This window comes from Grammomys surdaster, unplaced genomic scaffold (genome assembly GCF_004785775.1).
Source record: "Grammomys surdaster isolate TR1022 unplaced genomic scaffold, NIH_TR_1.0 166, whole genome shotgun sequence".
Taxonomy (NCBI): domain Eukaryota; kingdom Metazoa; phylum Chordata; class Mammalia; order Rodentia; family Muridae; genus Grammomys; species Grammomys surdaster.
The window spans coordinates 11,905,947-11,929,441 of NW_021604614.1; the positions used below are offsets into that span (position 1 = coordinate 11,905,947).

Below are 23,495 nucleotides of genomic sequence, written 5' to 3' on the forward strand. Positions count from 1 at the left end.
CGGTCCGACCATGATCGGTCCGCGCTCCCCCGTGTAGCAACCCCTAGTACTTTAGCTCCCAAAACAGCCACCCCTCGCATAGCAGTTCCAAGGTGCATCAGTGCCCAATGCAGCCACTCCCCCCAGTGCAGCAGCCCCTAATACAATCCCCACCCTCACCCCTCCCCCAGAGCAGCAGCCTCAGGGTCTCACAAAAACCCAGCTATTGTGATTTTTTTCCCTTTATATATTTATCTGTGATAAGGTTTAGTGTATTACCTAGGCCCTGTACAAGAGTAAGATTTTTTTAACAATAAAGTAATATTGTCCTAATAATATACTGTATCAAAAGTTCTACAAAACGTATACATTGTTTCTTTCTTCTGTTATCATTTATTGTTTCCAGACACTAAACAGAGAAAAACAGAGATTGGGGTGGGGTCTACTGCAACCTCTGGGCCTTCTAAATTTGTAAATGGGATAAAATGGGGCACATGCCTTTAATCCTAGCCTTCAAGGAAGAAGAGGCAGGAGGATCTCTATGAGTTCAAAGCTAGACTGGTCTACAAAGTGAATTGCAAGCCAGCAATTCAAAAAGAAACAAAAACAACAAAAACTTCTGTCCTGAAGGACCAAAAGCCTCTAGGAACCTAAGGTTTCATATGCGGAAGGCATTTTTCCATGGTGGGAACTCAAGGGGTTCCTCCTCCAACGTGGAAACAGAAGAGAGGGGGCAGGGGCAGATTCAGGATAATCTCGCCTGTCTCGGGCTGCGGTCTGATGGACAAGTGTATTTGGTGAGGCCAAAGGACGAAGAGAGCTCAGAATCAGTCTTGGGACTGAAATCCATATTCCCAACTTCCATTGCGATGTGAAGTTTTTGTCTCAGCTCGAGGGGTAGTGGCCGGGCAGGCAGCGGCTTTGGAGGTCAAGGATGCTTTGCTTTGTGGACTGAAGTCAGCTTAGACTCTGCTGGAGCAGAGGGTGGGGTGCTACGGAGTAGTGGTGGACAGCGGAGCAGACGGGAGGGAAGACCTTCGGGGGTCATAGGATCCCCAGGATGAGCTGGAATCCGGGTGGGGCACTGGCCGGCTTTGGGGACAGAGGACCCTTGTTCTCTGTGGGCTTTGTACTTGAGGTGCCTGCTAGGGCGCAGGGTGGGCCACAGAGCAGCAGGGAGGTCCTAGGTGCGAGGGTCCCCCTGCACTAGCTGGATCGCAGGGGGAGCCCACCTCCTGACCCCATCCCTCCGCAGGCAGACTCCGCCTCCTCTTGCAGCAACCAATGGCCGTGCGCGGTGGCGGCCGCTGCCGGGGAGGCGGAGCGCGACCGGAGGAGGTGGAGCAGGGCCCGGGTCCTGGGGACCCGAGCCCGGGAGGCGGGACCGGAGCCGGGGGCGGAGCTTCGGCTTCGCGGGGCCGCGTACCGAGACCCCCCGGGGACAAGAGACGCGCTCCCCTACCCCCTCCAAGCCCACGTCGCCTCGCAGCGTTCCCACGGGGAGGAGCCGGCCAACCGGAGTCACTCGGCGTCGCTAAAGTTTGATTCTCCTCCCCGGGAGGAGTCTCGGGGCCGCGGTCCCTCCGGGCACCGGGCGCCACCGCCTCTCAGGCCGGGACCCGCGTCTCCATCGCTCCGAGTCGGAACCTCAAGTCGGGAGACGCTGCGGGCCTGCGCACGCGCCGCCGCCCTCGCCCTCCTCCCCGCGGTGCTCCAGCCCCCCCGCCCCCCCTCCCAAGTTCACGAGTTACGGGAGTAGACGGACGGCGAGGAGCCCGCGCCGGGCCATGGAGGAGCCGCTAGGGTCGCCGCCCGCCGCCCTGACGGCGCTGGAGAAGAACGTGGCGGAGCTGACCGTCATGGACGTGTACGATATCGCGTCGCTCGTGGGCCACGAGTTCGAGAGGGTCATCGACCAACACGGCTGCGAGGCCATCGCACGCCTCATGCCCAAGGTCGTGAGGGTCCTGGAGATCCTCGAGGTGCTGGTTAGCCGGCACCACGTCGCTCCCGAGCTGGACGAGCTGCGCCTGGAACTGGACCGGTTGCGCGTAGAGAGGATGGACCGCATTGAAAAGGAGCGCAAGCATCAAAAGGTGGGCGGAGGCCTCAGTCTGCGGGTCTGGGCAAGGGGCGTCGGCTCCATGGGATGCCCTTCGAGCCTGGGCAGCCGCTAGCGTCCTTTGTGGATGAGTGTACACAGTGTCTAGAGCCGGATGAAAGAGGAAGGGAGGCTCGGGTCCTCTTGGCCCAGCCTGGAGCATTGAGTAGCAGTGTGACCTTGGGTAACTTGCTGAGCCTCTCTGTGCTCCTTCTCCTGGTCTTTCTAGTGGCGATTACAGTAGAACCCGCCTACCGAGGACCAAAGGGGATGCAGTGGATACCGTACTTAGTACTGTTTTATTCCAGGAAGGAAGTCACTCCCCACCCACCCCTTTTCATCCTATCCTAAGTCCCTCCAGGGCCCTCAGAGTGAGCTCCCCAGTACTGAGCCCCCCTTGGGCTTCCTAGTTGCAACTTTCTTCCCAGGATACCAGTATATTCACCTGCGCTTCCCCTGTCTCGATTGTATCTTTAATTCTCTTAAAAGTATGAGGATTTTCTTCACTTTACAGATGAGGAAGCAGAGGGTTTAAATGGAGAGGGATTTACTCCAGGTTACCCTTGGGAGATACTTCCAGGGTCTCTTCTCCAGCCTGCTTGACTTAGGGGACTGAATAGCTTCAAGTGGCTGTCAGGCCCTCCCTTTGCCCGAGGAGCGGTCGTCTGCCTTTGGGAGACTAGACCAGACTAGGTGCCTAAGGAAGGGAAGCGGGAGACGTGTGGTTTCCTGTCCTAACCTCAGCCTGGGCAGCTTTTGACAGATCTCTCTCTCTCTCTCTCTCTCTCTCTCTCTCTCTCGGACTTCGAATGGGAGGAAACTCCTTTTTCCCTGGATGCTAGAACCTGTCCTGGCTTGCTGTGTGGCCTCAGGAAGTTTGGTTGGCCTCTCTGAAACTGGCTGGCAGGCCATCCTCTATTGTATACTGTTGGGATAGATCTTAAGTTTTCGGAGATAATGGTCAAAACTAGGTGTCTGGTGTCACCCTGAAGACAGACCATGGGTGTGTATAAGAGAGTCCTATGGACAGAGTTGGCTGTGTTTATCCCCCCTCGTCCTGCACCCTGGGGTCAGGAAGGAAACTGAGCTCCTCAGAGCCAGCCATGTTTCCAGGATCACACTTGGAGCCGGAAGGTACCTCCCTCAGTCCTGTAATTAATTTCCAGAGTCTCAGGACCAGTGGGACATTGGAGCCAGACAGCCCGGTTTCAAACCCCACGGTTGACAGGCTGTGAGCTTTGGGGCAGATGCTGGCCTCTCTGTGTCATGGGGTCCTCTGCTAATGCAGGGTAATCACAGTTCAACATCAGGGGTGATTACTGGACACAAAGACCCTGGGGCCAGCAAGATGGCCCAGTGGATAAATGAGTTTGTCACCAGAGGCCCACAGTGTTAAGTCTGGAGTAGGAACCTAGTGAGATACCCCAGAGATTATTGGAGCCCCTACCTAGGCATTTCTACTCCCCCCACCCCCATATTCCACCTCCCCTAGAGGGCCTCTTGGCCCTCCCGTGCTGAATTCATCCTACCACGGTCAGCCTGGTGTCTGCCAGAAGTCCCGCTGGCACTATTAAGTGTCCCCTCCCAGTGCTTTATTTCTACTGCAGCTGGGCTGGGCCATCACAGGTCACCAAGTCCGATGGAATTCTCAGCGGCACTTGTTGCTTCAGAATGTCACCAGCTGCGGCCAGGAAGTAGGCACTAGCGTTTGTTTGTAAATAGCTAGGGTAGAATCCCTCCTTCCCCAGCCCAGGCCTCTTTGTGTGATGTGGCTTGTGTGTAAGGTCCGAATAGGCCCATCTGATCTCTCTTCTATAGCCAGTGACTCTTCAAGCTACTTACCCCCACCCCCAAAGCCTCAGCATGCTCTGTCTGTCTCCTGATTCCTGACTCCTCTCTCTGTAAACACAGCTTCGGAAAGTCTGTGCTCTGTCCTTACTCAGACAATTAAACCTATTCCAATGGGCTCATCACTCAGCTCCAGGCCATGGACCCATGTTTCTGTCTGATGATGCAGTGTGCAGCCCTGGGGACATGCCGTGGTGTGGACAGTGCTGTCCTGGGTGATGTGGGCGGGATCCAGCAGGGGGAAAACCAAGACCGGTTCTCAAGTCAGGCAGCAGGTGGGCAAGAATACAGAGAGCGGGGCGGTATGCCTGTATGGAACACACACAGTCTGAGTTGTTCACTCAGCGACTATATGGCCATGGTCCAGGGCATTACGCTATACTCCACATCCTCAAACCCCAAATGTACTTCCATGTTCCGGGCGTTGGGGATGTAGGTGAAGGTCTGGCTCCTGTGGGCCTCAGTTCTAGGGCCGTGTCCTTCCATAGCAAGGGAGAGTCCGTGCTAGGAGGAAATAGGTGTGTTAATTTTTTGTTTGTTTGTTTGTTTTGTTTGTTTGTTTGTTTTTGAGACAGGGTTTCTCTGTGTAGCCCTGGCTGTCCTGGAACTCACTCTGTAGACCAGGCTGGCGTCGAACTCAGAAATCCGCCTGTCCCTGCCTCCCAAGTGCTGGGGTTAAAGGCGTGCGCCACCACCGCCCAGCAGGTGTGTTAATTTTTACACAGAGAATAGAAAGCGCTACATCCGTTGTGCTTCCAGTCTTCCATGGATTCAGCACGCAGATTGCATCACACCCAGAGGTTCGAATGCCCTAGACAGGTGCTCTGCCCTCTCTTCGTTAAAAGAATTACTGAGTATTTATTATTTTTTTATTTTTAATTTCAATTTATACGTCCAAGTGCTTTGCCTGCATGGATGTCTGTATGCTACATGCTTTGTGCCGCAGAGGCCGGAAGAGGGTGACTGGAGGTTTTTTTAGATGGTTGTGAGCCAACGTGTAGAAGCTGGGGAATTCATCCCATGTCCTCTAGAAGAACAATCAGTGTTCTTTATCGGTGAGCTGGCTCTCCAGACCCGTTAATATTTTTTAACCTAATTTTTTTTCCCTTGAGACAGCGTTTCTCTGCGTAGCCCTGACTAGTTTGAAACTTTTCTGTAGACCAGGCTGGACTTCACCTCAGAGATCTGCCCGCCTCTGCCTCCCTGGATTAAAGGCATATGACATCATGCCTAGCCTATAAACAATTTTTATTTCTTTTTTTTATTGTGAGCCAGGGTCTGACGTATCCCAGGCCAGCATCAAAGTTGGTATGAATCAGAGGGTGGCCTTGAACTGCTGATCCTCCTGCCTCTTACCTCCATGGTGTGGGGCACTGGGCCTAGTTTATGCGGTACTGGGAATAGAACCCAAGGCTTTGTGCGTGCCAAGCAAGCAGCACTCTGCCTACTGAGCCATATTTTATTCCCCAGGCAGTAGTGGGACACAGCTTTAATCCCACAGCTTTAGTACTTGGAAAGGAGAGGCAGGCAAATCTCTGAGTTCAAGACCAGCCCAGTCTATAGAATGAGTTTCAGAACACCCGGGGCTACATGGAGAAACCCTGTTTCAAAAAAATTTTTTTAATTATTTTATTTATTTATTTATTTATTTATTTATTTATATTTGGTGAGGGGCCACACACGTGGAGATCAGAGGACAAGCCATAGGAAACTACCATGTGGTTACCTAGTCAAGTCAGATCCAATAAGCCAAATTAGAGGGCCCTCATTCTTTTCAATAACCTCACGTTTGAAATCCACTATGTATTTCCCCCGTACTAGCGTGAGTGCATATATTTAAAAATAAACGGAGATGTCAGCGTATGATTAAGTGCCGTGAAGGAAGTAAATCCCGGAGCTTTGGTGAAGGCTGTCTAGAGGAAGGTCCTCAGGGAAGTTCCTGATGAGACAGTGCCTGAGCTGAGGGTTGGATGAAGAGAGGAGCCAGCCCACAGAGAGGTCGGGAGGGGAGGCCGGTACCCACAAGCAGACATACACACCTACACGTAATTAAACATAAATCCTAAGGAAAAGGAAGAAGAAAAGAAGGGCTGAGGCTGCAGCCCAGTGGGTAGGGTGGTTACTAGCATGCATGGGGGGTTGGGTTCGATTCCCAGCAATATTAAAAACCAGACATGGTGAGCGCATGCCTGTAATCCCAGCACTTGGAAGTGGAGGCAGGAGGACCAGGACATCAAGGCCAGCCTGGACTCCTAAGGGAGTTCGAGGGTAACCTGGGCTACATGAGAGGAAAATCAAAGCCAACGGAGGCTGAAATCTATATTCGTCTCCTGTGGTTGCCATAAGATACCACCAGTGGCTCAAAGCAGGAGAGATGTGTTGTTTGGGTAATTCATATAGTGGGTACAGTGGAGCAAGGAACCATGGGTACATACGGGCAACAAGACCAATGTGGACAGGACTGGGGAACGCTCCAGAAACCAGGAGTCGGAAATGGATTACACTCAACAACTGGACCTGGTGGTCCATTTGGCAGGCTGAGGCAGGAGAATGGCAAGTTTTAGGCCAAGCTAGGGGCATCTTAGTGAAGTTCTGTCTCAAAAAGATACACAGAAGGCTTGGCAAGGGGGTGTACCTTGTGCTGGATGTGTGTGAGGCCCTGGGCTCTGCCCCCAGAACGAAATAAAATGTAATAATAATAATGATAATAAAAATCAAGGTGTTGGAGAGATTCCATTGGTTTAGGATGCTCTGGTGGGGAGGGAGGGTGTCTCTATTTCTTTTTGGATTTCCCAGCTTCTGCTGTCTACCTCCCCTGGCTTGTGGCCCCTTCCTTCATGCTCAGAGCCAGCATGTAACATGTAGGTTTCAACCTATGCCACATCCTCTCTTACTCCGACCCCACTGACATTTTATAAGGGCCCTATGAGCTCGTAGACCCACCAGATCTTCTTACGGTCAAAGTCCCTTTTGTTATAGAAGGTGACATTGTTAGGTTCTGGGAACTGGCATGTGGATATCTTTGTTGGGTGATAGGGCATTGCCCCACCTGCTTAGCTCGTTGTTCCTGACACCCATTCTGACTACTCAGCGTTCTGCCTGTACCAGCTCGGGGCAGAGGAAGGGTCTGGCTCGGTTTCCAGGCAACCCCTGTGTGTAGGAAGGTCCCTGATTGTTCCTCCATCACTTCTCACCCTGACCTGATACTTCAGACCCCTCGGGGCCTTGAACCAGAAGTTGGCTGTATATACAGCCAAGGCCTCATTTCCTCAGGGCCACAATTTCGTGACAGAAAGTCGGATGGGGAAACTTCTCTACGAGATCGAGGGTAGTGCTAGATGTCCCGCCACCTGGCCAGCCTGTGACAGACTGTGGGAGGGGAAGGCTGGCCACATCCTGACTGCGCATTCTGTGTGCCAAGTGCCATTTTAAACCCTTCTCATCCAGCTGCCTGTCTCGTCCCCCTAACAGCCCTCAAAGGGACATACTGTTTTCATTTCTGGGGCACTCAGGGTTTAAAGAGCTTGCCCAAGATCAGCTATTTGTAGTCCGAACGAAGTTCAAGCCTGGGTTGGCATATCCGGGCCTGGTGGTACAAGCCTATAATCCCAGCTACTGGGGAGGCTGAGGCAGGAGAATCAAAACAAAGCCTTCCTAATGTATGGGGTGAGTTCAAGGCCAGCGTGGACAGTTTAGTGAGACCAATAGGGTTGCCGGAGATGTGGCCCAGTGGTGGAGTCCCTGAATAAAGTCCCCCAATGAGAGACTGGGGGCGTGGCTCAGTGGTAGAGCCCCTTCCTAGAATCCCCCAGTGAGGGACTGGGGGCGTGGCTTAGTGGTAGATCCCCTGCCTAGAATCCCCTAATGAGGGGCTGGGGGGTGTGGTTCAGTGGTAGAGCTCCTGCCTAGAATCCCCCAGTGAGGGGCTGGGGGCGTGGCTCAGTGGTAGAGCCCCTGCCTAGAATCCCCCAGTGAGGGGCTGGGGCCGTGGCTCAGTGGTAGAGCCCCTGCCTAGAATCCCCCAGTGAGGGGCTGGGGGCATGGCTCGGTGGTAGAGCCCCTGCCTAGAATCCCCCAGTGAGGGGCTGGGGGCATGGCTCGGTGGTAGAGCCCCTGCCTAGAATCCTCCAGTGAGGGGCTGGGGGCGTGGCTCAGTGGTAGAGTATTTGTCTAACTTGTATAGTGTGTGTGAAGCCCTTGGATCCATTCCCAGCGTCTCAAGCAAGCTTGTGTTGACAGGATGCAACCTTCAGCTTGCCTTGTGTCTGAGCCACAGCCATGGTGCCTCCCGACCTCATTCATGCACTCACGTGGCTGCTCCCGTGTTCACAGTTGTACAGACAGCACCACAGTGAAGTTGAGGGGGTTCGCATTGCCTTCAAAGAGAAGCACACTCCTGGTGCCCCTCAGCTCCAGCCAGACACCTCAGGTTACCTCTATCTCTGTGGATTTGCTTGTTGGGACATTTCATAGGAATGACATTGCGGACTGTGTGTTCTTTTGTACCTGGCTTCTCCTCTTAGCTGAGGATAGCATTGGCAACATTTCATTCCATTTTATGTGCAGATAATAGCCCATTGTCGTGATGGGTTGGCTTATTTATGCCTTCCTGGGCAGGTAGATGCTGCCTCGCTTCTTTCTGCTGTAAGCAACATTGCTACAGACCTTTGTGTGTATACACGATCGTGTGGGTGTCTTACCGCAAGCCTCCTGCCTCAGCTTCCTGAACGTTGGGATCACAGGTGTGTGGTATTACTCCCAGCTTAGTCAGGTGTCTTCACACCTCTTGGGCAGATCCGAGGTTAGGGTTGCCTTGTCCTGGGTAGATTTGGGTTGCCTTTCAGACTGTTGTGCAGAATGCCACAGGGATGAACATCACCAACTCTGGCTCCTACCAGTTTGTCGTTTCTTGTTTGTTGGAGACCAAGTCTCACGGTGCAGCCAGACTTGCATCAAATTTCTCCCTCCTCCACCTTCTGAGCGCTGGGATTAGAGGTGTTGTGTATACCCCATGTCTGGCTCTTCAAATACTTTTTAAAGAAAAATTTTGTTTCAATGTATTTGGGGGGAGGGTTGGAGAATGGCTCAGTAGGCAAGAACACTTAACTCCTGTTGCAGAGAACCCCAAGTTCAGTTCCTAGCACCCACATGGTTGCTCACAACTGCCTGCACCCCCAGTTCCAGAGGTTCTATCGCCATCTTCTGGCTCCTTTGGGTACTGCATGTAGTGCATATATGTGCAGAACACTCATGTATACAGAAAGTAAAGCAAATAAGTGATTTTTTTAAAGATTCATTTTATAATCTTAATATTTCTTATTGCTATTCTTAATATTTTGAGACAGAGTCTTACGGTGTAGCCTTAGCTGGCCTGGAACTCGCTATGTAGACCAGGCTGGCCTCAAATTAATAGAGATTTGCCTGCCTCTGCCTTCTAAATGTTAGGATTCAAGGACCACATCTGGTCCTATTTTTATTCTTTTGTGTGTGTGTGTGTGTGTGTGTGACTATGTATGTACATGAATGACCATGCCTTTGTGGGCCACAAAAGGTGTTGAGGAACCAAATTGCATCCTCCATCAGACCAAGGCCCACTCTTTACTCTTTACCTCAGAGCCCTTTTGAAATTTCAGAGATTTTTTTTTTGGTTTTTTGAGACAGGGTTTCTCTGTATAGCCCTGGCTGTCCTGGAAGTCACTCTGTAGACCAGGCTGGCCTCGAACTCAGAGATCCACCTGCCTCTGCCTCCCAAGTGCTGGGATTAAAGGTGTGCGCCACCACCGCCCAGCAGATTTTTTTTTTCTTATAGCCCATGCTAACCTCTAACTTGAAGACATCCTCCTGCCTCAGCCTCCATGACCAGCAAACACTGTTAACGGACTAATCTCAAATGCTCTCACGTGTATTTTAGACCTAGAAGTTTCATTTCCCTCAGCAAAGGAAACCGAGACTCTGGGTGGTTATGTGAGCGGCTCAGGCTGCCTCGGGTAGATGTCCTAGAGAGCAGAGGACCCCTAGAGCTGAGGCGCTGTCATGGGGTCTCTGGAGCCTCTTTGTGCCTTGAAGAGGTGATTGGGGACTCAGGACTCTGTAGCAAGGGTTGGCTTATCCACACAGCTGGGCTCGGTCCACACGGTGCACACATCAGCAGAGGAGGCCCGGGTGGCTCTGTGCACCATAGACCTGCTTCTTTTGGAGCAAGGGGGTGGCTCCAAATCCCAGAAACAGAGCAGTTGTCCAGATGGGCCGGTGAGATCCTCGGTGGCTCTGATCCTGCTGTGTCCCTTGCTGTCCCCCCTACAGGAGCTGGAGTTGGTAGAGGATGTGTGGAGAGGTGAAGCCCAGGACCTCCTGTCCCAGATTGCCCAGCTGCAGGAGGAGAATAAGCAGCTGATGACCAACCTCAACCACAAGGACGTGGGCTTCTCCGAGGAGGAGCTCCAGAAGCAGGAAGGTGAGGCACACCATCCCAGCGGTCCCCGTGACCAGTCAGAGGCCATTAGGCTCCTGTGGGCAGGTGGATTCACGTCTTGACTCTTCCAGGAGAGAAATGACTCGGGGGGGGGGGGGGGCCCAGTTCACTGATGTTGATGTGAACTCAACTAGATGTCGTGGTTTTCCACCGTCCTGCATGTGTGCATGTTTCCTCTGGGCCCTGGGACACACATTGGATGCGCCAGACCCTGGCCACTTGAAACTCTGTTTTAACACAGAGGGGATGGGCAGTAGATATGAGAACAGTAAAAAGATGTCTTCCTTTGATTGATGGCAGATGTAAGGGCTATGTAAGGGCTGAGATGGGGGCGTAGGGTAGCAACTTGTGGTCACTTTAGATCCAGTCATCAGGGTGGCACTGAGGCCGTCAACTGTCATCTGTCCTGTCAGCAGTACCTGGGACCTTGATACCTGACTCTGCTGGAGCTGGGCAAGCAAGAATAGATAGTGGAGTTTGGTCTGGACCCTTGCAAGCTCCATCCAGCCGTCATCCGTTGACATCCGGTTCTGCCTCTTGTAGCTGACACCAAGGAAGCTAACTCAGATTTATTTCTTTTGACTTGTTTTTGAGACAGGGTCTCACTGTGTAGTTCTGTCTGGTCCCAGAACTGGACCAGGCTGGCCTTGAACTCACAGAGCTCTGCCTCCTGAGTGCTGGGATTAACGGAATGTGCTACTACACCTGGCTGCAGGCTCTTTAGCCTGAGCAAATCCCCGGCCCCACCGTCTGGTTTGATGGACAAGAGTGGATTTGGAGGAAGGCTCTGTAGAATCTGTGGTTATAGCTTGGAGAGGAGAAACTCTGGGGCTGGGGATGCAGCTCAGTTGATAGAGTCCTTGTTTAGCATGTATGGGGTTCTGGACTGGATTCTAGGCCAGCGTGGTCACACATGCCTGCAATGCCAGCCCTTGGGAAGCGGAGGCAGGTGAGTCTGAGTTTGAAGCCAGCACTGGTCTACAGAGTGAGTTCTACGACAGCCAATACTACATAGTGACACTCTGGGGGTGGGGTGGGGGAGTAAAGTAATAAAAGAATTTAAAAAGAAGAGACAAGGGCCCGTGTAATGGCTCAATGGGCACAGCACTTGCTGCTAAGCCTGATGACATGGGTTTAATCCCTGGGTCCCACATGTAGGGAGAGGAAACAGACACTTGCAAGGTATTCTCTGACCTTCTCAAGTAAGCATATCACACACATACACACACACACACTAGAATTAAACACAAATGAAGAAATAAGATATTGATAAAGGCCGGGCAGTTGTGGCGCACGCCTTTAATCCCAGCACTTGGGAGGTAGAGGCAGGCGGATTTCTGAGTTTGAGGTCAGCCTGGTCTACAGAGTGAGTTCCAGGACAGCCAGGGCTACACAGAGAAACCCTGTCAGTTGAATCCTGGTCTGGAATTCTTCGTCGAGATGTATTTGATGGCTTTAGACAGCAGTGTGTTGCAGTGCTATGTGATTTGATGGAATCACAAGACCTTTGTGTGCCTTGGTTGCTAAGTTCGAATGGGAGAAAGCGTAGTGGTCCCTCTCCCATCAGTGTGTCTGGCATCTTAGTTTGGTGCTTTCTAGGTCTGTCTGTATTTTAATGGATGTTGGTGGTTTCTCTGTCCCTTTTCACTGCTGTGTATTATTCCGTTGTGTGCATGGACCATGTCTGTCATACACCTATAGTTGGGGTTTTCTGGTTGTATCCACTTTTTGGCTGCTAGGAACATCTTTTCAGTGTTTAGGAGGAGGCCTGGTTTTAGCTTCTATGGGGTCCACATCTAGGAATGGAATTGTGGAATCATTTTATTTAGGAAAGTCTTGGTGTAGCCTATGAGACCTCTTAGGGTGATCTGGGAAACCCACAGCCCACTCTAGCTCTGAGCTGCTTTTCCTGAGGCCCCTTCCCACTGGGAATGTGGCTCTACCCTTGCAGCTTGCCCAGTCCCTGCTGACCAGCATGGACCAGCATAAGGTGTGTGCAGGAGATGCACTTAACTCTGAGTGTGCTCAGCTTCTGTGGGACCAGCTGGAGAGCTGTGTTCTCCATGCTGCGGCCCCCGCTGGAGCCAAGAGCCAGGCAGATGCCAGGCTGCCTTCAAGGTTATTTTTATTTTGTGGGGAAACCATGGGAACACAGCAGGGACCAAGTGTTCCCCACTTACTAGAGGAACAGGCATGGGGCAGGCAGTACCCTGGGGGAAAGTTGATGCTGGTGACCTTGAGAATCAGTCAAGAATGACATGGTGCAGGACTAGGGTCAAGGGTCATATGAAGGCTCAGGTTCAGGGGTCAGATTTCTGTGGATGTGATTTAGGGGACGGAGGGTTGTTCAGAAGTATCCGCCCTACATGGGCCACTGGATTTCTGAATACTGACAGGTGCTGTGTTCCGGTCTCTTCCATCTCACCACAGAAGCCTTCAGATTAAAAATCCTCTCTGAAAAAAAAAAAAAATCCTCTCTGTTGAGCAGTGGTGTCGCTGGCTTTTAATCCCAGTACTCTGGAGGCAGAGACATGGAGATCAATTTGAGTCCAAGGCCAGCCTGGATTACAGAGCTAGTTCCAGGACAGACAAGGTTGTCAGAGAAACCGAGTCTTGGAAAACAAAAAATAAAAATAAAAATCTCCTTTGAGATCTGTCCGGCTAGAGAGCTGTCAGCACACAGGGCTGTGAACTGAGGGTGTCCAGCCACTGCACAGTTCGGAAGAGGGGAGGGGTGCACTAGAGAGACTTGTATATCTCTGCCAGTGAGTGGCCCTGAAACTCTGGAAGAGTAATTTTGTCATCAGGAACAGAGCAGAGCTGACTACACGTGGTCCTTTATTTTATTTTATGCTGTATATATAATTTGGGCACCATATGTGTGTCTAATGCCATAGTGATCAGCAGAGGACACTGGATCCCTGGAACTGGAGTTAGGGTTGTGAGCTGCCGTGTGGGTGCTGGGAACTGAACCTAGGTCCTCTGCAAGGGCAGCAAGCACTCATAACCAATGAGCCATCTCTCCAGCCCCTTCTTTGGTTTCAATTTGGTTGTGTTTTTGTTTTTTGGTTTTTTTGGTTTCGATTTGGTTGTTTTTTTGTTTTTTGGTTTTTTTTTCCTTACGAAGAAAAGTTCAAACTATCGAGATGGAGTTAGACAGATTATTCTGGTGGACACTAGATGTAGTCACAAGTTTGATGGAGGCAGAGAATGTGACAGACAGGAAAGCAGAGACGTGTCATGGAGACTGATAACAGCAGGGGGCATGGTACAAAGAACTCCCCTGGCCATACTCATTCACTCCCCACCCCCACCTTGAACTTTAGCTTCTGAAACGGGGGGGGGGGGTATAGGGGGATATTTAGAAAATGGCGCCCAGTCCGGCTTGTTCCCGCGCAGCCACCAAGTTCCCGCTGCTCCTCGGCTCTGACTAGGGCTCCGGCTAGCTAGATGCACGGGCCCTGGCACCCACGAGATGCCAGCATCCACAAAGCTCGGCTGAACCCCAGACAGTATCTGCCATCCTCGAAGTACCCGGTAGAAATGAGACTCTTAAAGCTTAATGATCATCTAAAGGATTTATATATTTAGAACTGCTCAATCAACAAGATGCCCACACAATTAGAGTTGTTACCCAATATCTAACCTTTTGATAGAAGTTGCTACCCAGGACAGCTTTCGACCCATCCGTGATTCTCCATGGCTGATAGCCTCTTCCCTTTTCTCCCCTTCCTCTCTTTCTCTCCCAGTTCCACCTCCTCTTCTACTGCCTAATCACTGAGCTCCACTGCCAGTACAAAAATACAATGTAGCTCAATAAGTATCCTGCTTGGGGGGGGTCGTTTCTGAAATTACAATGTATTCATTTATTTAAAAAAAATTGTGGGCTAGTGTGAAAGTTCAGCAGTTCAGAGCACTGGCTGATGACCCAGGTTCGATTCCCAGCGCCCCACATGGTAGCTCACAGAAATCTGTAACTCCTAGTTCCAGGGGATCTGACACCTTTTTCTGATCTCTGTGGGCACACACATAAGCAAACAAGTTTCTAGAATCTATTTTTACAAAATTTTGTGTGTGTGAATGTGTGTACATGTGCATATACATGAAGGTCAGAGGTCAGTTCTGAGAAACCGGGTCTTGAGTTCCACCTCTTTGAGACCAGGACTTTCTCCTTTCTGTTGCTGTGATGTAGTCCGGGCTCACTGGGCCCTCTAGTTTCCAGGCAGTTCTTGCCTTCCGTCTCCTGGTAGGGATGCTGGAATTACAGATGTGTACAGATGTGTACCACCCCATGAGGCATTTGTACATGGGTTTGGGGATGGAATCGGCCCAGGCTTGCTAAATGAGCTTCTAACCTTCTTAGTCATTCTGTGGACCTTTTGGGGATAATATGAGGGCACAGTCTTGCTAGGTAGCCCAGGCTGGCCTCACACTTGCAGCAACCCTCCTGCCTCTGTCTCCCTGTTGCTAGAATTGCAGGTGTGTGCCACCATGATTCACTAGATTTTTTTGAATTGTTTTCTTCTCTTGTGTATCCATGCTTGAGTTTATGTGTGTGTGTCTCATTTCTCTTCTACTTTATACACGGGGGCAGGCTTTGTCAATCAGACCCCAGAGCTCATGGATGTGGCTGGTCTTGATCCTCTGTCTTCTGAGGCTGGAGTGTCAGTGTCAATTTGCCACACCCACCCGACGTCTCAGTTGGTTCTGGAGATCCGAACCCTAATCTTGTGTTTACTCAGCACTGAACTTTCTCAGCAGGCCTGGTTTCTTTTTTTTTTTTTTTTGGTTTTTCGAGACAGGGTTTCTCTGTGGAGCCCTGGCTGTCCTGGAACTCACTCTGTAGACCAGGCTGGCCTCGAACTCAGAAATCCACCTGCCTCTGCCTCCCAAGTGCTGGGATTAAAGGCGTGCGCCACCACCGCCCGGCCAGGCCTGGTTTCTGATTCTTATTTTTATTTATTTATTTTTCTGAGCTAGGGTAGGGGTGGTGGCAGGGTCTCACTGTAGCTCTGAGTAGCCTGGACCTTGCTGTGTAGACCAAGCTACCCTTGAACTCAGAGATCCAACTGCCTCTGCCTCTGGAGTGCTGAGATTGAAGGTCTATGCTGCTAGACCTGGCTCGCCAAATATCCTTTTTATTTTAGGCAGGGTCTCTCTATGTAGCCCAAACTAGCCTCACACTCATTATGATGTAGATCAGGCTGGCTTCGAACTCATAGAGTTCTCCGGATTCTGGGACTTAAGACGTGTGCCACTACACCCTATTTTCACCAAATGCCTGAAAGGTTCCATATGTGTGGCAAGTGGGTACTCAGCACTTCCCCTGCCTCGGCGATGGTCTCCTGGGAGAGTGGCTGTCCACCAAGCGCGGGGTGTTGGTTCCACCTGTCTTCCAGTCTGCCCTGAGGATGTGCAACCACCATCCCGTTTGTATGAATTTGGAAACAGAGACATTAAGAGAGCCCAGAGCCACACAGCCAAGTGTGGCTTTACAGGATTAGTGTGAGCTTTGGAGGCTTACCCTCTGGGTCACTGTGTGAGGTCACGCCTGTCATGATATGTGACACCGTGTTGTTATTGTCAGGTGCTGTTGGAAGTGAGTCAAGGGGTGGGAGTTAAGGAGGGGAGCCATCGTGCAGAGGGGACCAAGTAGATGAGCCGTACATGATCCAATGGAGGACGGACGGAAAAGCTTCAGGTAGAGGGAAGAGGGGAGGGAGACGGTGAGGTAGGAATATACTTGGCAAGACTGAAGGCAGGAGCAGTCACCGGGGTGTGTGCAGGGTCCATGGGAGGCTTGAGGAAGTTGGGTCTTGGGGGGGGGGGGAGAGCTCCGGCCCTCTTGCAGTGTGACACGATGGGAGAGCCTGTGCTAAGGGGAGGTAGCTCAACTGCCAGTCTCACCTTCCCCTAGGTATGTCAGAGCGTGAGCGGCAGGTGATGAAGAGGCTGAAGGAGGTGGTGGACAAGCAGAGGGATGAGATCCGAGCCAAAGACAGGGAGCTGGGTCTGAAGAACGAGGACGTCGAAGCTGTAAGTGACCAGCGCTGATTTGAGTTCACTCACCTAATTCATGGCCCCACTGAGAGCCAGAGTCATTCATTCATAAAACATGGAAGGGGGCTTGAGAGCCAGAGTCGTCCATTCATAAACCCATGGAAGGGGGCTTGAGACGTGGCTCGGTGGTTAAGAGTGGCTGCTGCTCTTCAAGAGGAGCCTGGTTCGATTCTCGGTCATAACTGTTTGCATCTCCAGTCTCAGGAGGTCTGACACCTTCTTCTGGCGTTCACAGGCACCAGGCACACATGTCATGCATAGACACACACAGGAAGAAAGACATACTGAAAACAGAAAGAAAGAAAGGAAGAAAGAAAGAAAGAAAGAAAGAAAGAAAGAAAGAAAGCCATCTGTCTATCATTCCTTATCAACAGTCTTAAAAACATAGTCACAAAAATAAAAACAAATTTGGACAATGTTCAAACACAACCTAGTTGACTGTACATGGCAGCCTCACCCGATGCCTCTTTCTGTGCACAGCTGCAGCAGCAACAGTCGAGGCTAATGAAGATCAACCATGACCTTCGGCACAGGGTCACCGTGGTGGAGGCCCAGGGGAAGGCCCTGATTGAGCAGAAGGTGGAGCTTGAAGCAGATCTGCAGACCAAGGAGCAGGAGATGGGCAGCCTGCGGGCAGAACTCGGGAAGCTGCGAGAGAGGCTGCAGGCCGAGCACACCCAGAATGGGGAGGAGGAGGAAGAGGTGAGTGAAAGCGGGTACAGTTGTGGTGGTGTGGGGACCCAAACTGTGGGCCAGCACCAGGCTGTAGTGACAATTCTGGAGTTTTGGTTTCTTAAAACAAACAAACAAACAAACAAACAAAACAGAAATATCGTAAAAATATGTTTTTGTTTTAATCCCAGGTGTGGGGATATGGGCTTGCTTCTGACTGTTGGCAGCAGCTGACTGTGATTTGTCTCGTGCTCTAGCAGAGACATGGTTTTGCCAGCAGCAGATAGTTTCTGCAACTGTGTAACGTTTGAAATTCCCGGCATTTTTCAGAGGATGTATCAATGCTAGAGCCCTGAGAGGTGGGGTTGGTGGTTGGTGAGTGTTCAGAGGTTGATTGTGGTTTAAATAAGTCTTTAAAAAAAAAAAAGACAAGAAGAAAGAAATTAGATTCAGGGATCTCTCTCTCTCTCTCTCTCTCTCTCTCTCTCTCTCTCTCTCTCTCTCTCTCTCTCTTTCTTCCCCCTTTATCTTTTCTGTGCTATCTAGTGACAGGGGGTGAAATGTGTGGGGTATAGGGGAACAAAGGGTGGGGAAAAAACCACAAAGTAGCAAAAGTCCGAAACACTAGGTAGGCAGAACTGTCTTGTTTTTCCCATTGTACCTAAGAAGGTAGAAGGGGAGGGGGGAGGAGGGAGGGGGAGAAGGAGAAGGAAAGAGGGAGCCACTGTCCTGAGGACACACAACTGAAGGTGGGCACAGCTGAGCCAGAAGCCCTTGTCTCCAGCATTCTGGGCCTGCAATTCAGTGGTAGTTACTGAACTTCATTCATTCATTCATTCACTCATTCATTCATTCATTCCAGTGACTGTTGACACTGTAACAGGCACAGAGGATGAGATAGTAAGAATTGTCTAGCCCTGGTTGTTGTCCCATGGTGTATATATTTAGCATAGGACAGTATTCACAGTTACCATAGGGACTGGAAGTTCTAGACCGATACCCAGGAGAACTAAGCATGTAAAACCCTGTACGGGTACTGGAGAGATGGCTCAGCAGTTAAGAGAACTTGCTGCACTTCCAAAGGACCCTGGTTCAGTCCCTAAATACCCACACTGGGAGGCTGAAACTCCAGCTCCAGGGCATCTGTTGCCCTCTTCTGGGCTCTGTGAGAAACTCTGTACATGTGCCACCTTCAGACACACACATGTACACATTTTAAAAAATAAAACCTGGGCAAGCTGGCAGGATGGATCACACCTGTAATTCTAGTGTTCAGGAAGGTGAGGCTGGAGAGGATTTGAAGTTTAAGGTTATCCTTGACTACATAGCAAATTTCAGACTAACCTGAGCTACATAAGACTCATCTCAAAAGCAAAAATAAAGCCCAGTAACAAAAGCTACACAGACGTTCATGGTAGCATTAGTCATAGGATCTGACAGGTAGAGAGGACACCCAGTTAGGAAGTGAGTAGGGAAATGTGGTCATACATAGTCTGCATAGTGGAATATGACTCAGCCCTGAAAAAGATTGAGTCATGAGCACACACTATCCAGTAGGTGAAACTTGAAGAATCTATGAGTGACAGTAGCCAGACATTTAAGGCCACGTGCTGTGTGACTCCATTTATCTGAGGTGTCTGGACTGAGCAGATCCAGTACAGAATGTGGATGAGTGGGGTGGGGATTAGGGTAGCTGTGAATGGCTAATGGGCACAGAGTTTCTTTGGAGATGAGGGAAACGTTCTGGAATTAGACAGCAGTGGTGGTTGCATACCTCGGAATATTCTAGAAATCTCTGGACTTTATTCTTTAAAGGGGGGATGTTACAGTATGTGAATGACTTTAACATTTTTCTTTATGTTGTATGTGTGCGTGTGCCGTGGTGTGTGGAGGTCAGGGGACAACTGTGGGATTCAGTGCCCTTCCTTTAGTTGTGTGGGTTCCCAGGATAGAGCTCTAGAGAGAGGACTCTTTGACCATCAGGAGAATTAAACTGGTTGGTTCGTCTGAGATGGGCTCCAGGGGGTGATTGGGAGAATCAGTAAGGGTAAAGGGGAGTGAGTTCCAGGTGGGAAGAATGGCCTGTGCAAAGGCCCTGTGGAAGGCAGAGCCTGGGGCAATCAAGGTGAATGGCAGGGAGGTGCTAAGGTGCAGGTGGAAGTTAGCAGTCAGGCCTGCAGGTTCCTAAGGGAGAGGAGTTTGTGTGCCTCTGAGGGATTGGCAGGTGCTGTGGCGGGGGTGGGGGTGGGGCTCATAGAAGGGAAGGTCTCAGCCGTAGCATAGCCAGCCCATGGGAAGGGAGAGACTGTCCTGGTAGTAAGACGTTGTCCTCACTAGTGTCTCTCAGGAATAGCTGGTAACCAGGGCTTCCGGCAAGACCCCCTCTTGAGAGGTGACCCCTGAGGCAGTGTGTGACAGGGAAGCAGGAAGCCTGGTGATATGGCTGCACCCCAAACTGAGGATGCTCAGCCCTGGAGGGGGGGGGCTGTCAAAAAGTACACAGACCCTCCCAGGGCTACCTTTCCACAGGGTGACATTGGGGACATTTATCCACAAGGTCCCGCCCCAGAGTGGCACAGGGATGCTGCAGGTATGAACCCCACATGCCCAGCAGATGCCAACAAGAAGGCCGAAGCAGGCATCTGCTGGGAACACTGGCGACTTCTCTCTTCAGGACACAGAGCTGTCAGAAGGCCCAGGGCCAGAAAGAGGAGGTAATGGGTTTGACACATAGATAGTCCTCCAGAGGACCTCAGGAACCCCAAGGACAGGTCAGCAGCTGGTGGGGCTCTGCAGTGGCCGGGGGTAGGGTCAGGGAGGAGATGTTGGCATTTCCATAGGTAGAAAGTGAGACCCCAGTGGACGCAGGAACTGTCAGGGTGTGCAGTTTCTTCCCCTGAATGCACACTGACTGTTTTAAGGTTCACGCACACGGCTAGTCAACCTGTGAAGCTGATGAATTTATGGGAAACTGAGCTCCCGCCTGGACAGTTCTTGCCTAGTGCATCAATCTGGGCCAGTTGCTTCTAATGAGCCAGAGTCCTGGGAGAGAAGTAAGGAAAAAGCCATCTTTAGAGGAACCGGTTAGGACTTGATTTTGGCCTACAGTGTCATGAAGTCAAGTTACTCATTGGAGGGGGGGGGGGAAGGAGGGAGAGGTGTGTTGGCTGTGTCACTGACCCTTGATGGTACTGACAGCTTCAGGTACAGCTGTCTCCAGGTGCTCGGAGGATGGCAGGAGGAATTTGACCCAGGCCTTTTTGGTTTTGTTACCTCTAAGTTGGTATCATTTTCGAGTGGGCTCTGGCCACGACAGGGTCCCTGATATCGGCCTGCTAAGCAAGCCTCTTCCCTATGAGTCCTAGCAGAAGTCTTCAGGGATTCTCTCACTGGCTCGTCATTCAGTCACCCCCGTATGGAGAGGGCTACAGGATGGGTGCTGAGCCCCCCTGAGTCCCTGGCTGCCGTAGAGGGGTCCACAGGCCAGGGGGATGCCAAGCGGAACTATGAAGACTCAGGGACTTGGGTGGGTAGGCTGGGCTCACAGCTGCTCTCTGGAGCACAAGAGAGCACTCTGAGCGCCATGCAGGCTCTGAGCTGCTGCACAAAAGCACGAGGGTCCCACGACAGGGCTGGTGTGACGACCCCTGGGGTTGTATGGAAGGAACTATTGAAGGGGGAGTGAGGTGTGGCAGGTACCAATGACTTTGTAATAGTGCAGGCCTGAAGTCAAAGGCTGGGCCAGATCCACAGCAGGGGAGTAGCCACATGCCCAAGATGGAGCCACCAGGCCACAGTCCCATCATGGGGTAGGATGAGGTGACCATGCAAGAGAAATTCAAGCTTCTATCCTTAGGACCCAGCAGGGCTGGTCTAAAGCTGGGTCTCTGAGGACACAACCCTGAGACCCATGTGATTCTTAGCCCTGCTCCTGGTACCTCCCTTAAGGAGGACAGGGACACTTTGCACCAGCTGGCCGCACAGGCTGGTTTTACCTTTCCTTTCTGGCAGCTGTGGAACGGAGAGGAGCTGGGGAGGAGATGCTGTTGCTAAAGAGATGCAAGGGCCGGAGTTTGGACATCTGAATTTGGATCCTCAGCACCGACATAGAAAAAAAACAGCGGAGTTTACACCTATCATTCCCAGCACTAGGGACAGGGTGGGGTAGTGGGGTGACAAGAGTGTCTCAGGCCTTCCATAACTAACCGGTCTGGCAAAATTGTTGAGCTAAACAGATAAAACAGAGAGCGATTGAGGAAGACACCTGACGGCAACATCTGGCCTCTGCTTCTGCACACGAATAGAAAAATAGAAAGAAATGAGGTGTAGTAAAGTCAGGCTGTCCACATCCTGGATCGCTCTGCCCCACTGGCCTCAGAGCTGTGTGAAGTCCAGGCTGCTTGTCAGTCAAATAGGAGTGCAGCAGGGTTGGATGAGGCCTGGGGCTTCTGGCAGTTGAGGAGGGACAGCCCTGAGTCACTGGTTCAGAATCTTATGCACCCCAAGTGGAGTCATGTAGGGGGCCTGGGGGAGGGGACAGCAGAGCAGAGAGGCATGGCTGGCCGGCCCTGGTGCTTCCAGAAGGTTCTCTGAAGCACTCATGCTCAGTGGCAGAGTGTTTGCCCCTGCACTGGGAGGAGGGGAGGTGGGGACAGGTTGGGTGGGCAGGTTTCCAGTGGAATGTGGAACAAGCTATTCCAGGCGGGGGACAGCCGGGAGGCGGGCTGGGGAATGCAGTGCATGGCTGTGTGTGGTTCAGTCCTAGGGCAGGGCTGGAGCATTCTGAAGGGAGCTGTAGAGGAATCCAGAGCTGGAATGGAAACTACCCCCTGCCCTATCCCACCCCGCTGGGTTTGTGAGACAGGGTCTTTCCACATATCCCTAGCTGTGGTGGAACTCCCAATGTAGACCATGCTGGCTTTACACTCATGGGGATGTACTTGCCCCTGTTTCCTGCGGGCTAGGGTTAAAGGTGTGAGCCAACCATGCCTGGCTGAGAAGGCCATTTTTGGTATTTCCTCAGTAGCCTGGCTTTCTCTCTCATTTCCCCAATCCTTTGTCTTTATTATGATTTGTTTGTTTGTTTGTTTGTTTGTTTGTTTTGGGACAAGGTCTCATGTGGCCCAAGCTGGCCAGTATCCAAGGATAACCCAGAACTCATGATCCTCCTGCCTCTGCCTCTCCTATGCCAGGACTATAGTGTGTAAACCACACGTGGTTTATGCAAACAAGGGCTGTCAAACCCAAGGCCTGGTGTGTGTGCGTGAGTGTGGGGTCTCGGAGTTGCTCTACCCACTAAGCTGTATCCTTACCTCCTTCATGGTGTTTCTGAGATAAGGTCTCACCAGGTAGCCCAGGCTGGCCTCAAAACTCCACACCTAGCTTTCACATTGACCCTCAGTTTTACATCCAGCAGACAAGCTCTCCCTGTGGAGTTTTAACAAAGGACTTTGAGAGTTATAATTCAGGAACCACAGAGTTTGGCCATTTACAGTGTCCATGATGAGTGACATCCCGTTAAAGCAAATGATGCATGCCTTTAATCCCAGCACTTGGGAGGCAGAGGTAGGCGGATTTCAGAGTTCGAGACCAGCCTGGTCTAAAGGTGAGTCCAGGACAGCCAGGGCTGTACAGAGAAACCCTATCTCGGAAAAAAAAGAAAAAAAGAAAGAAGGAAGGAAGGAAAGCAGGTCTTCAGGTACAATAAAGGTGTCCAAGGATATGGTGCCACACGCCTGAAGCCCCAGCACTTGGCCTATGGAAGGTGTTGAGGGCCAGCATCAGCAACATTTCTAGTTTGAGGCCAGCTTGGGCTACACAGGGAGACTGTTTCACAGCAACAACAAAGACAGAAAATCCCACAATCCCCTAAGGGCCTGGTTGTTGGCTCGAGCCAGGGTTTAGATCCTGGATCCCGGGTCCAGTGTGATCAGAGAATAATCAGTCCCAATTGCTCTGAGCTGTGGTCACCAGGCTCCATTGATCCCACAAGGGAGCCCTCCCAGGAGGCCAGGCCTCAGGCTAGAGGCCCTGACCCGAGATGCTGTTCCTGGGGCCTCCAGGCATCTCCTGGCACCTGTGCCCGGAGCGCCCCCAAGGGAACAGCTTATCTGAGATAACCTGAGCCACCCTACGGTCCCTTGTGGAATGAGCCTGGAAGGGCCTCTGACCGGCATGATGGCTACATTGGAAAGAACCGTTTCAGACTTTCCAGCTGGGACAGTCTTTGCTCCGGCTGCCCACAGGCTGGAGCCGTGGCTAATAGAACCCCAGTTCTCCCTACACTCCAGTTTATGAATGCTCAGAGGCAAAACTACTATTCGCCCAGCTACGACTCACCTAAGCTCTGAGGCGTTGACCCTC

At 51.5% G+C, this 23,495-nt stretch overlaps 1 protein-coding gene across 1 annotated transcript in view; it reads left to right on the top strand.

Annotated features, from left to right (window-relative positions):
* The first annotated feature begins 1,359 nt into the window (after nucleotides 1-1,359).
* Rilpl1 (Rab interacting lysosomal protein like 1) overlaps nucleotides 1,360-23,495 on the top strand; it is a 37,945-nt gene continuing 15,809 nt past the window's right edge. The window contains exons 1-4 of the mRNA XM_028766094.1: nucleotides 1,360-2,075; nucleotides 10,232-10,382; nucleotides 16,318-16,436; nucleotides 16,941-17,162. Coding sequence (XP_028621927.1) covers nucleotides 1,767-2,075; nucleotides 10,232-10,382; nucleotides 16,318-16,436; nucleotides 16,941-17,162 — 801 coding nt within the window. The 5' untranslated portion in view covers nucleotides 1,360-1,766. The remainder of the gene's footprint in view (nucleotides 2,076-10,231; nucleotides 10,383-16,317; nucleotides 16,437-16,940; nucleotides 17,163-23,495) is intronic.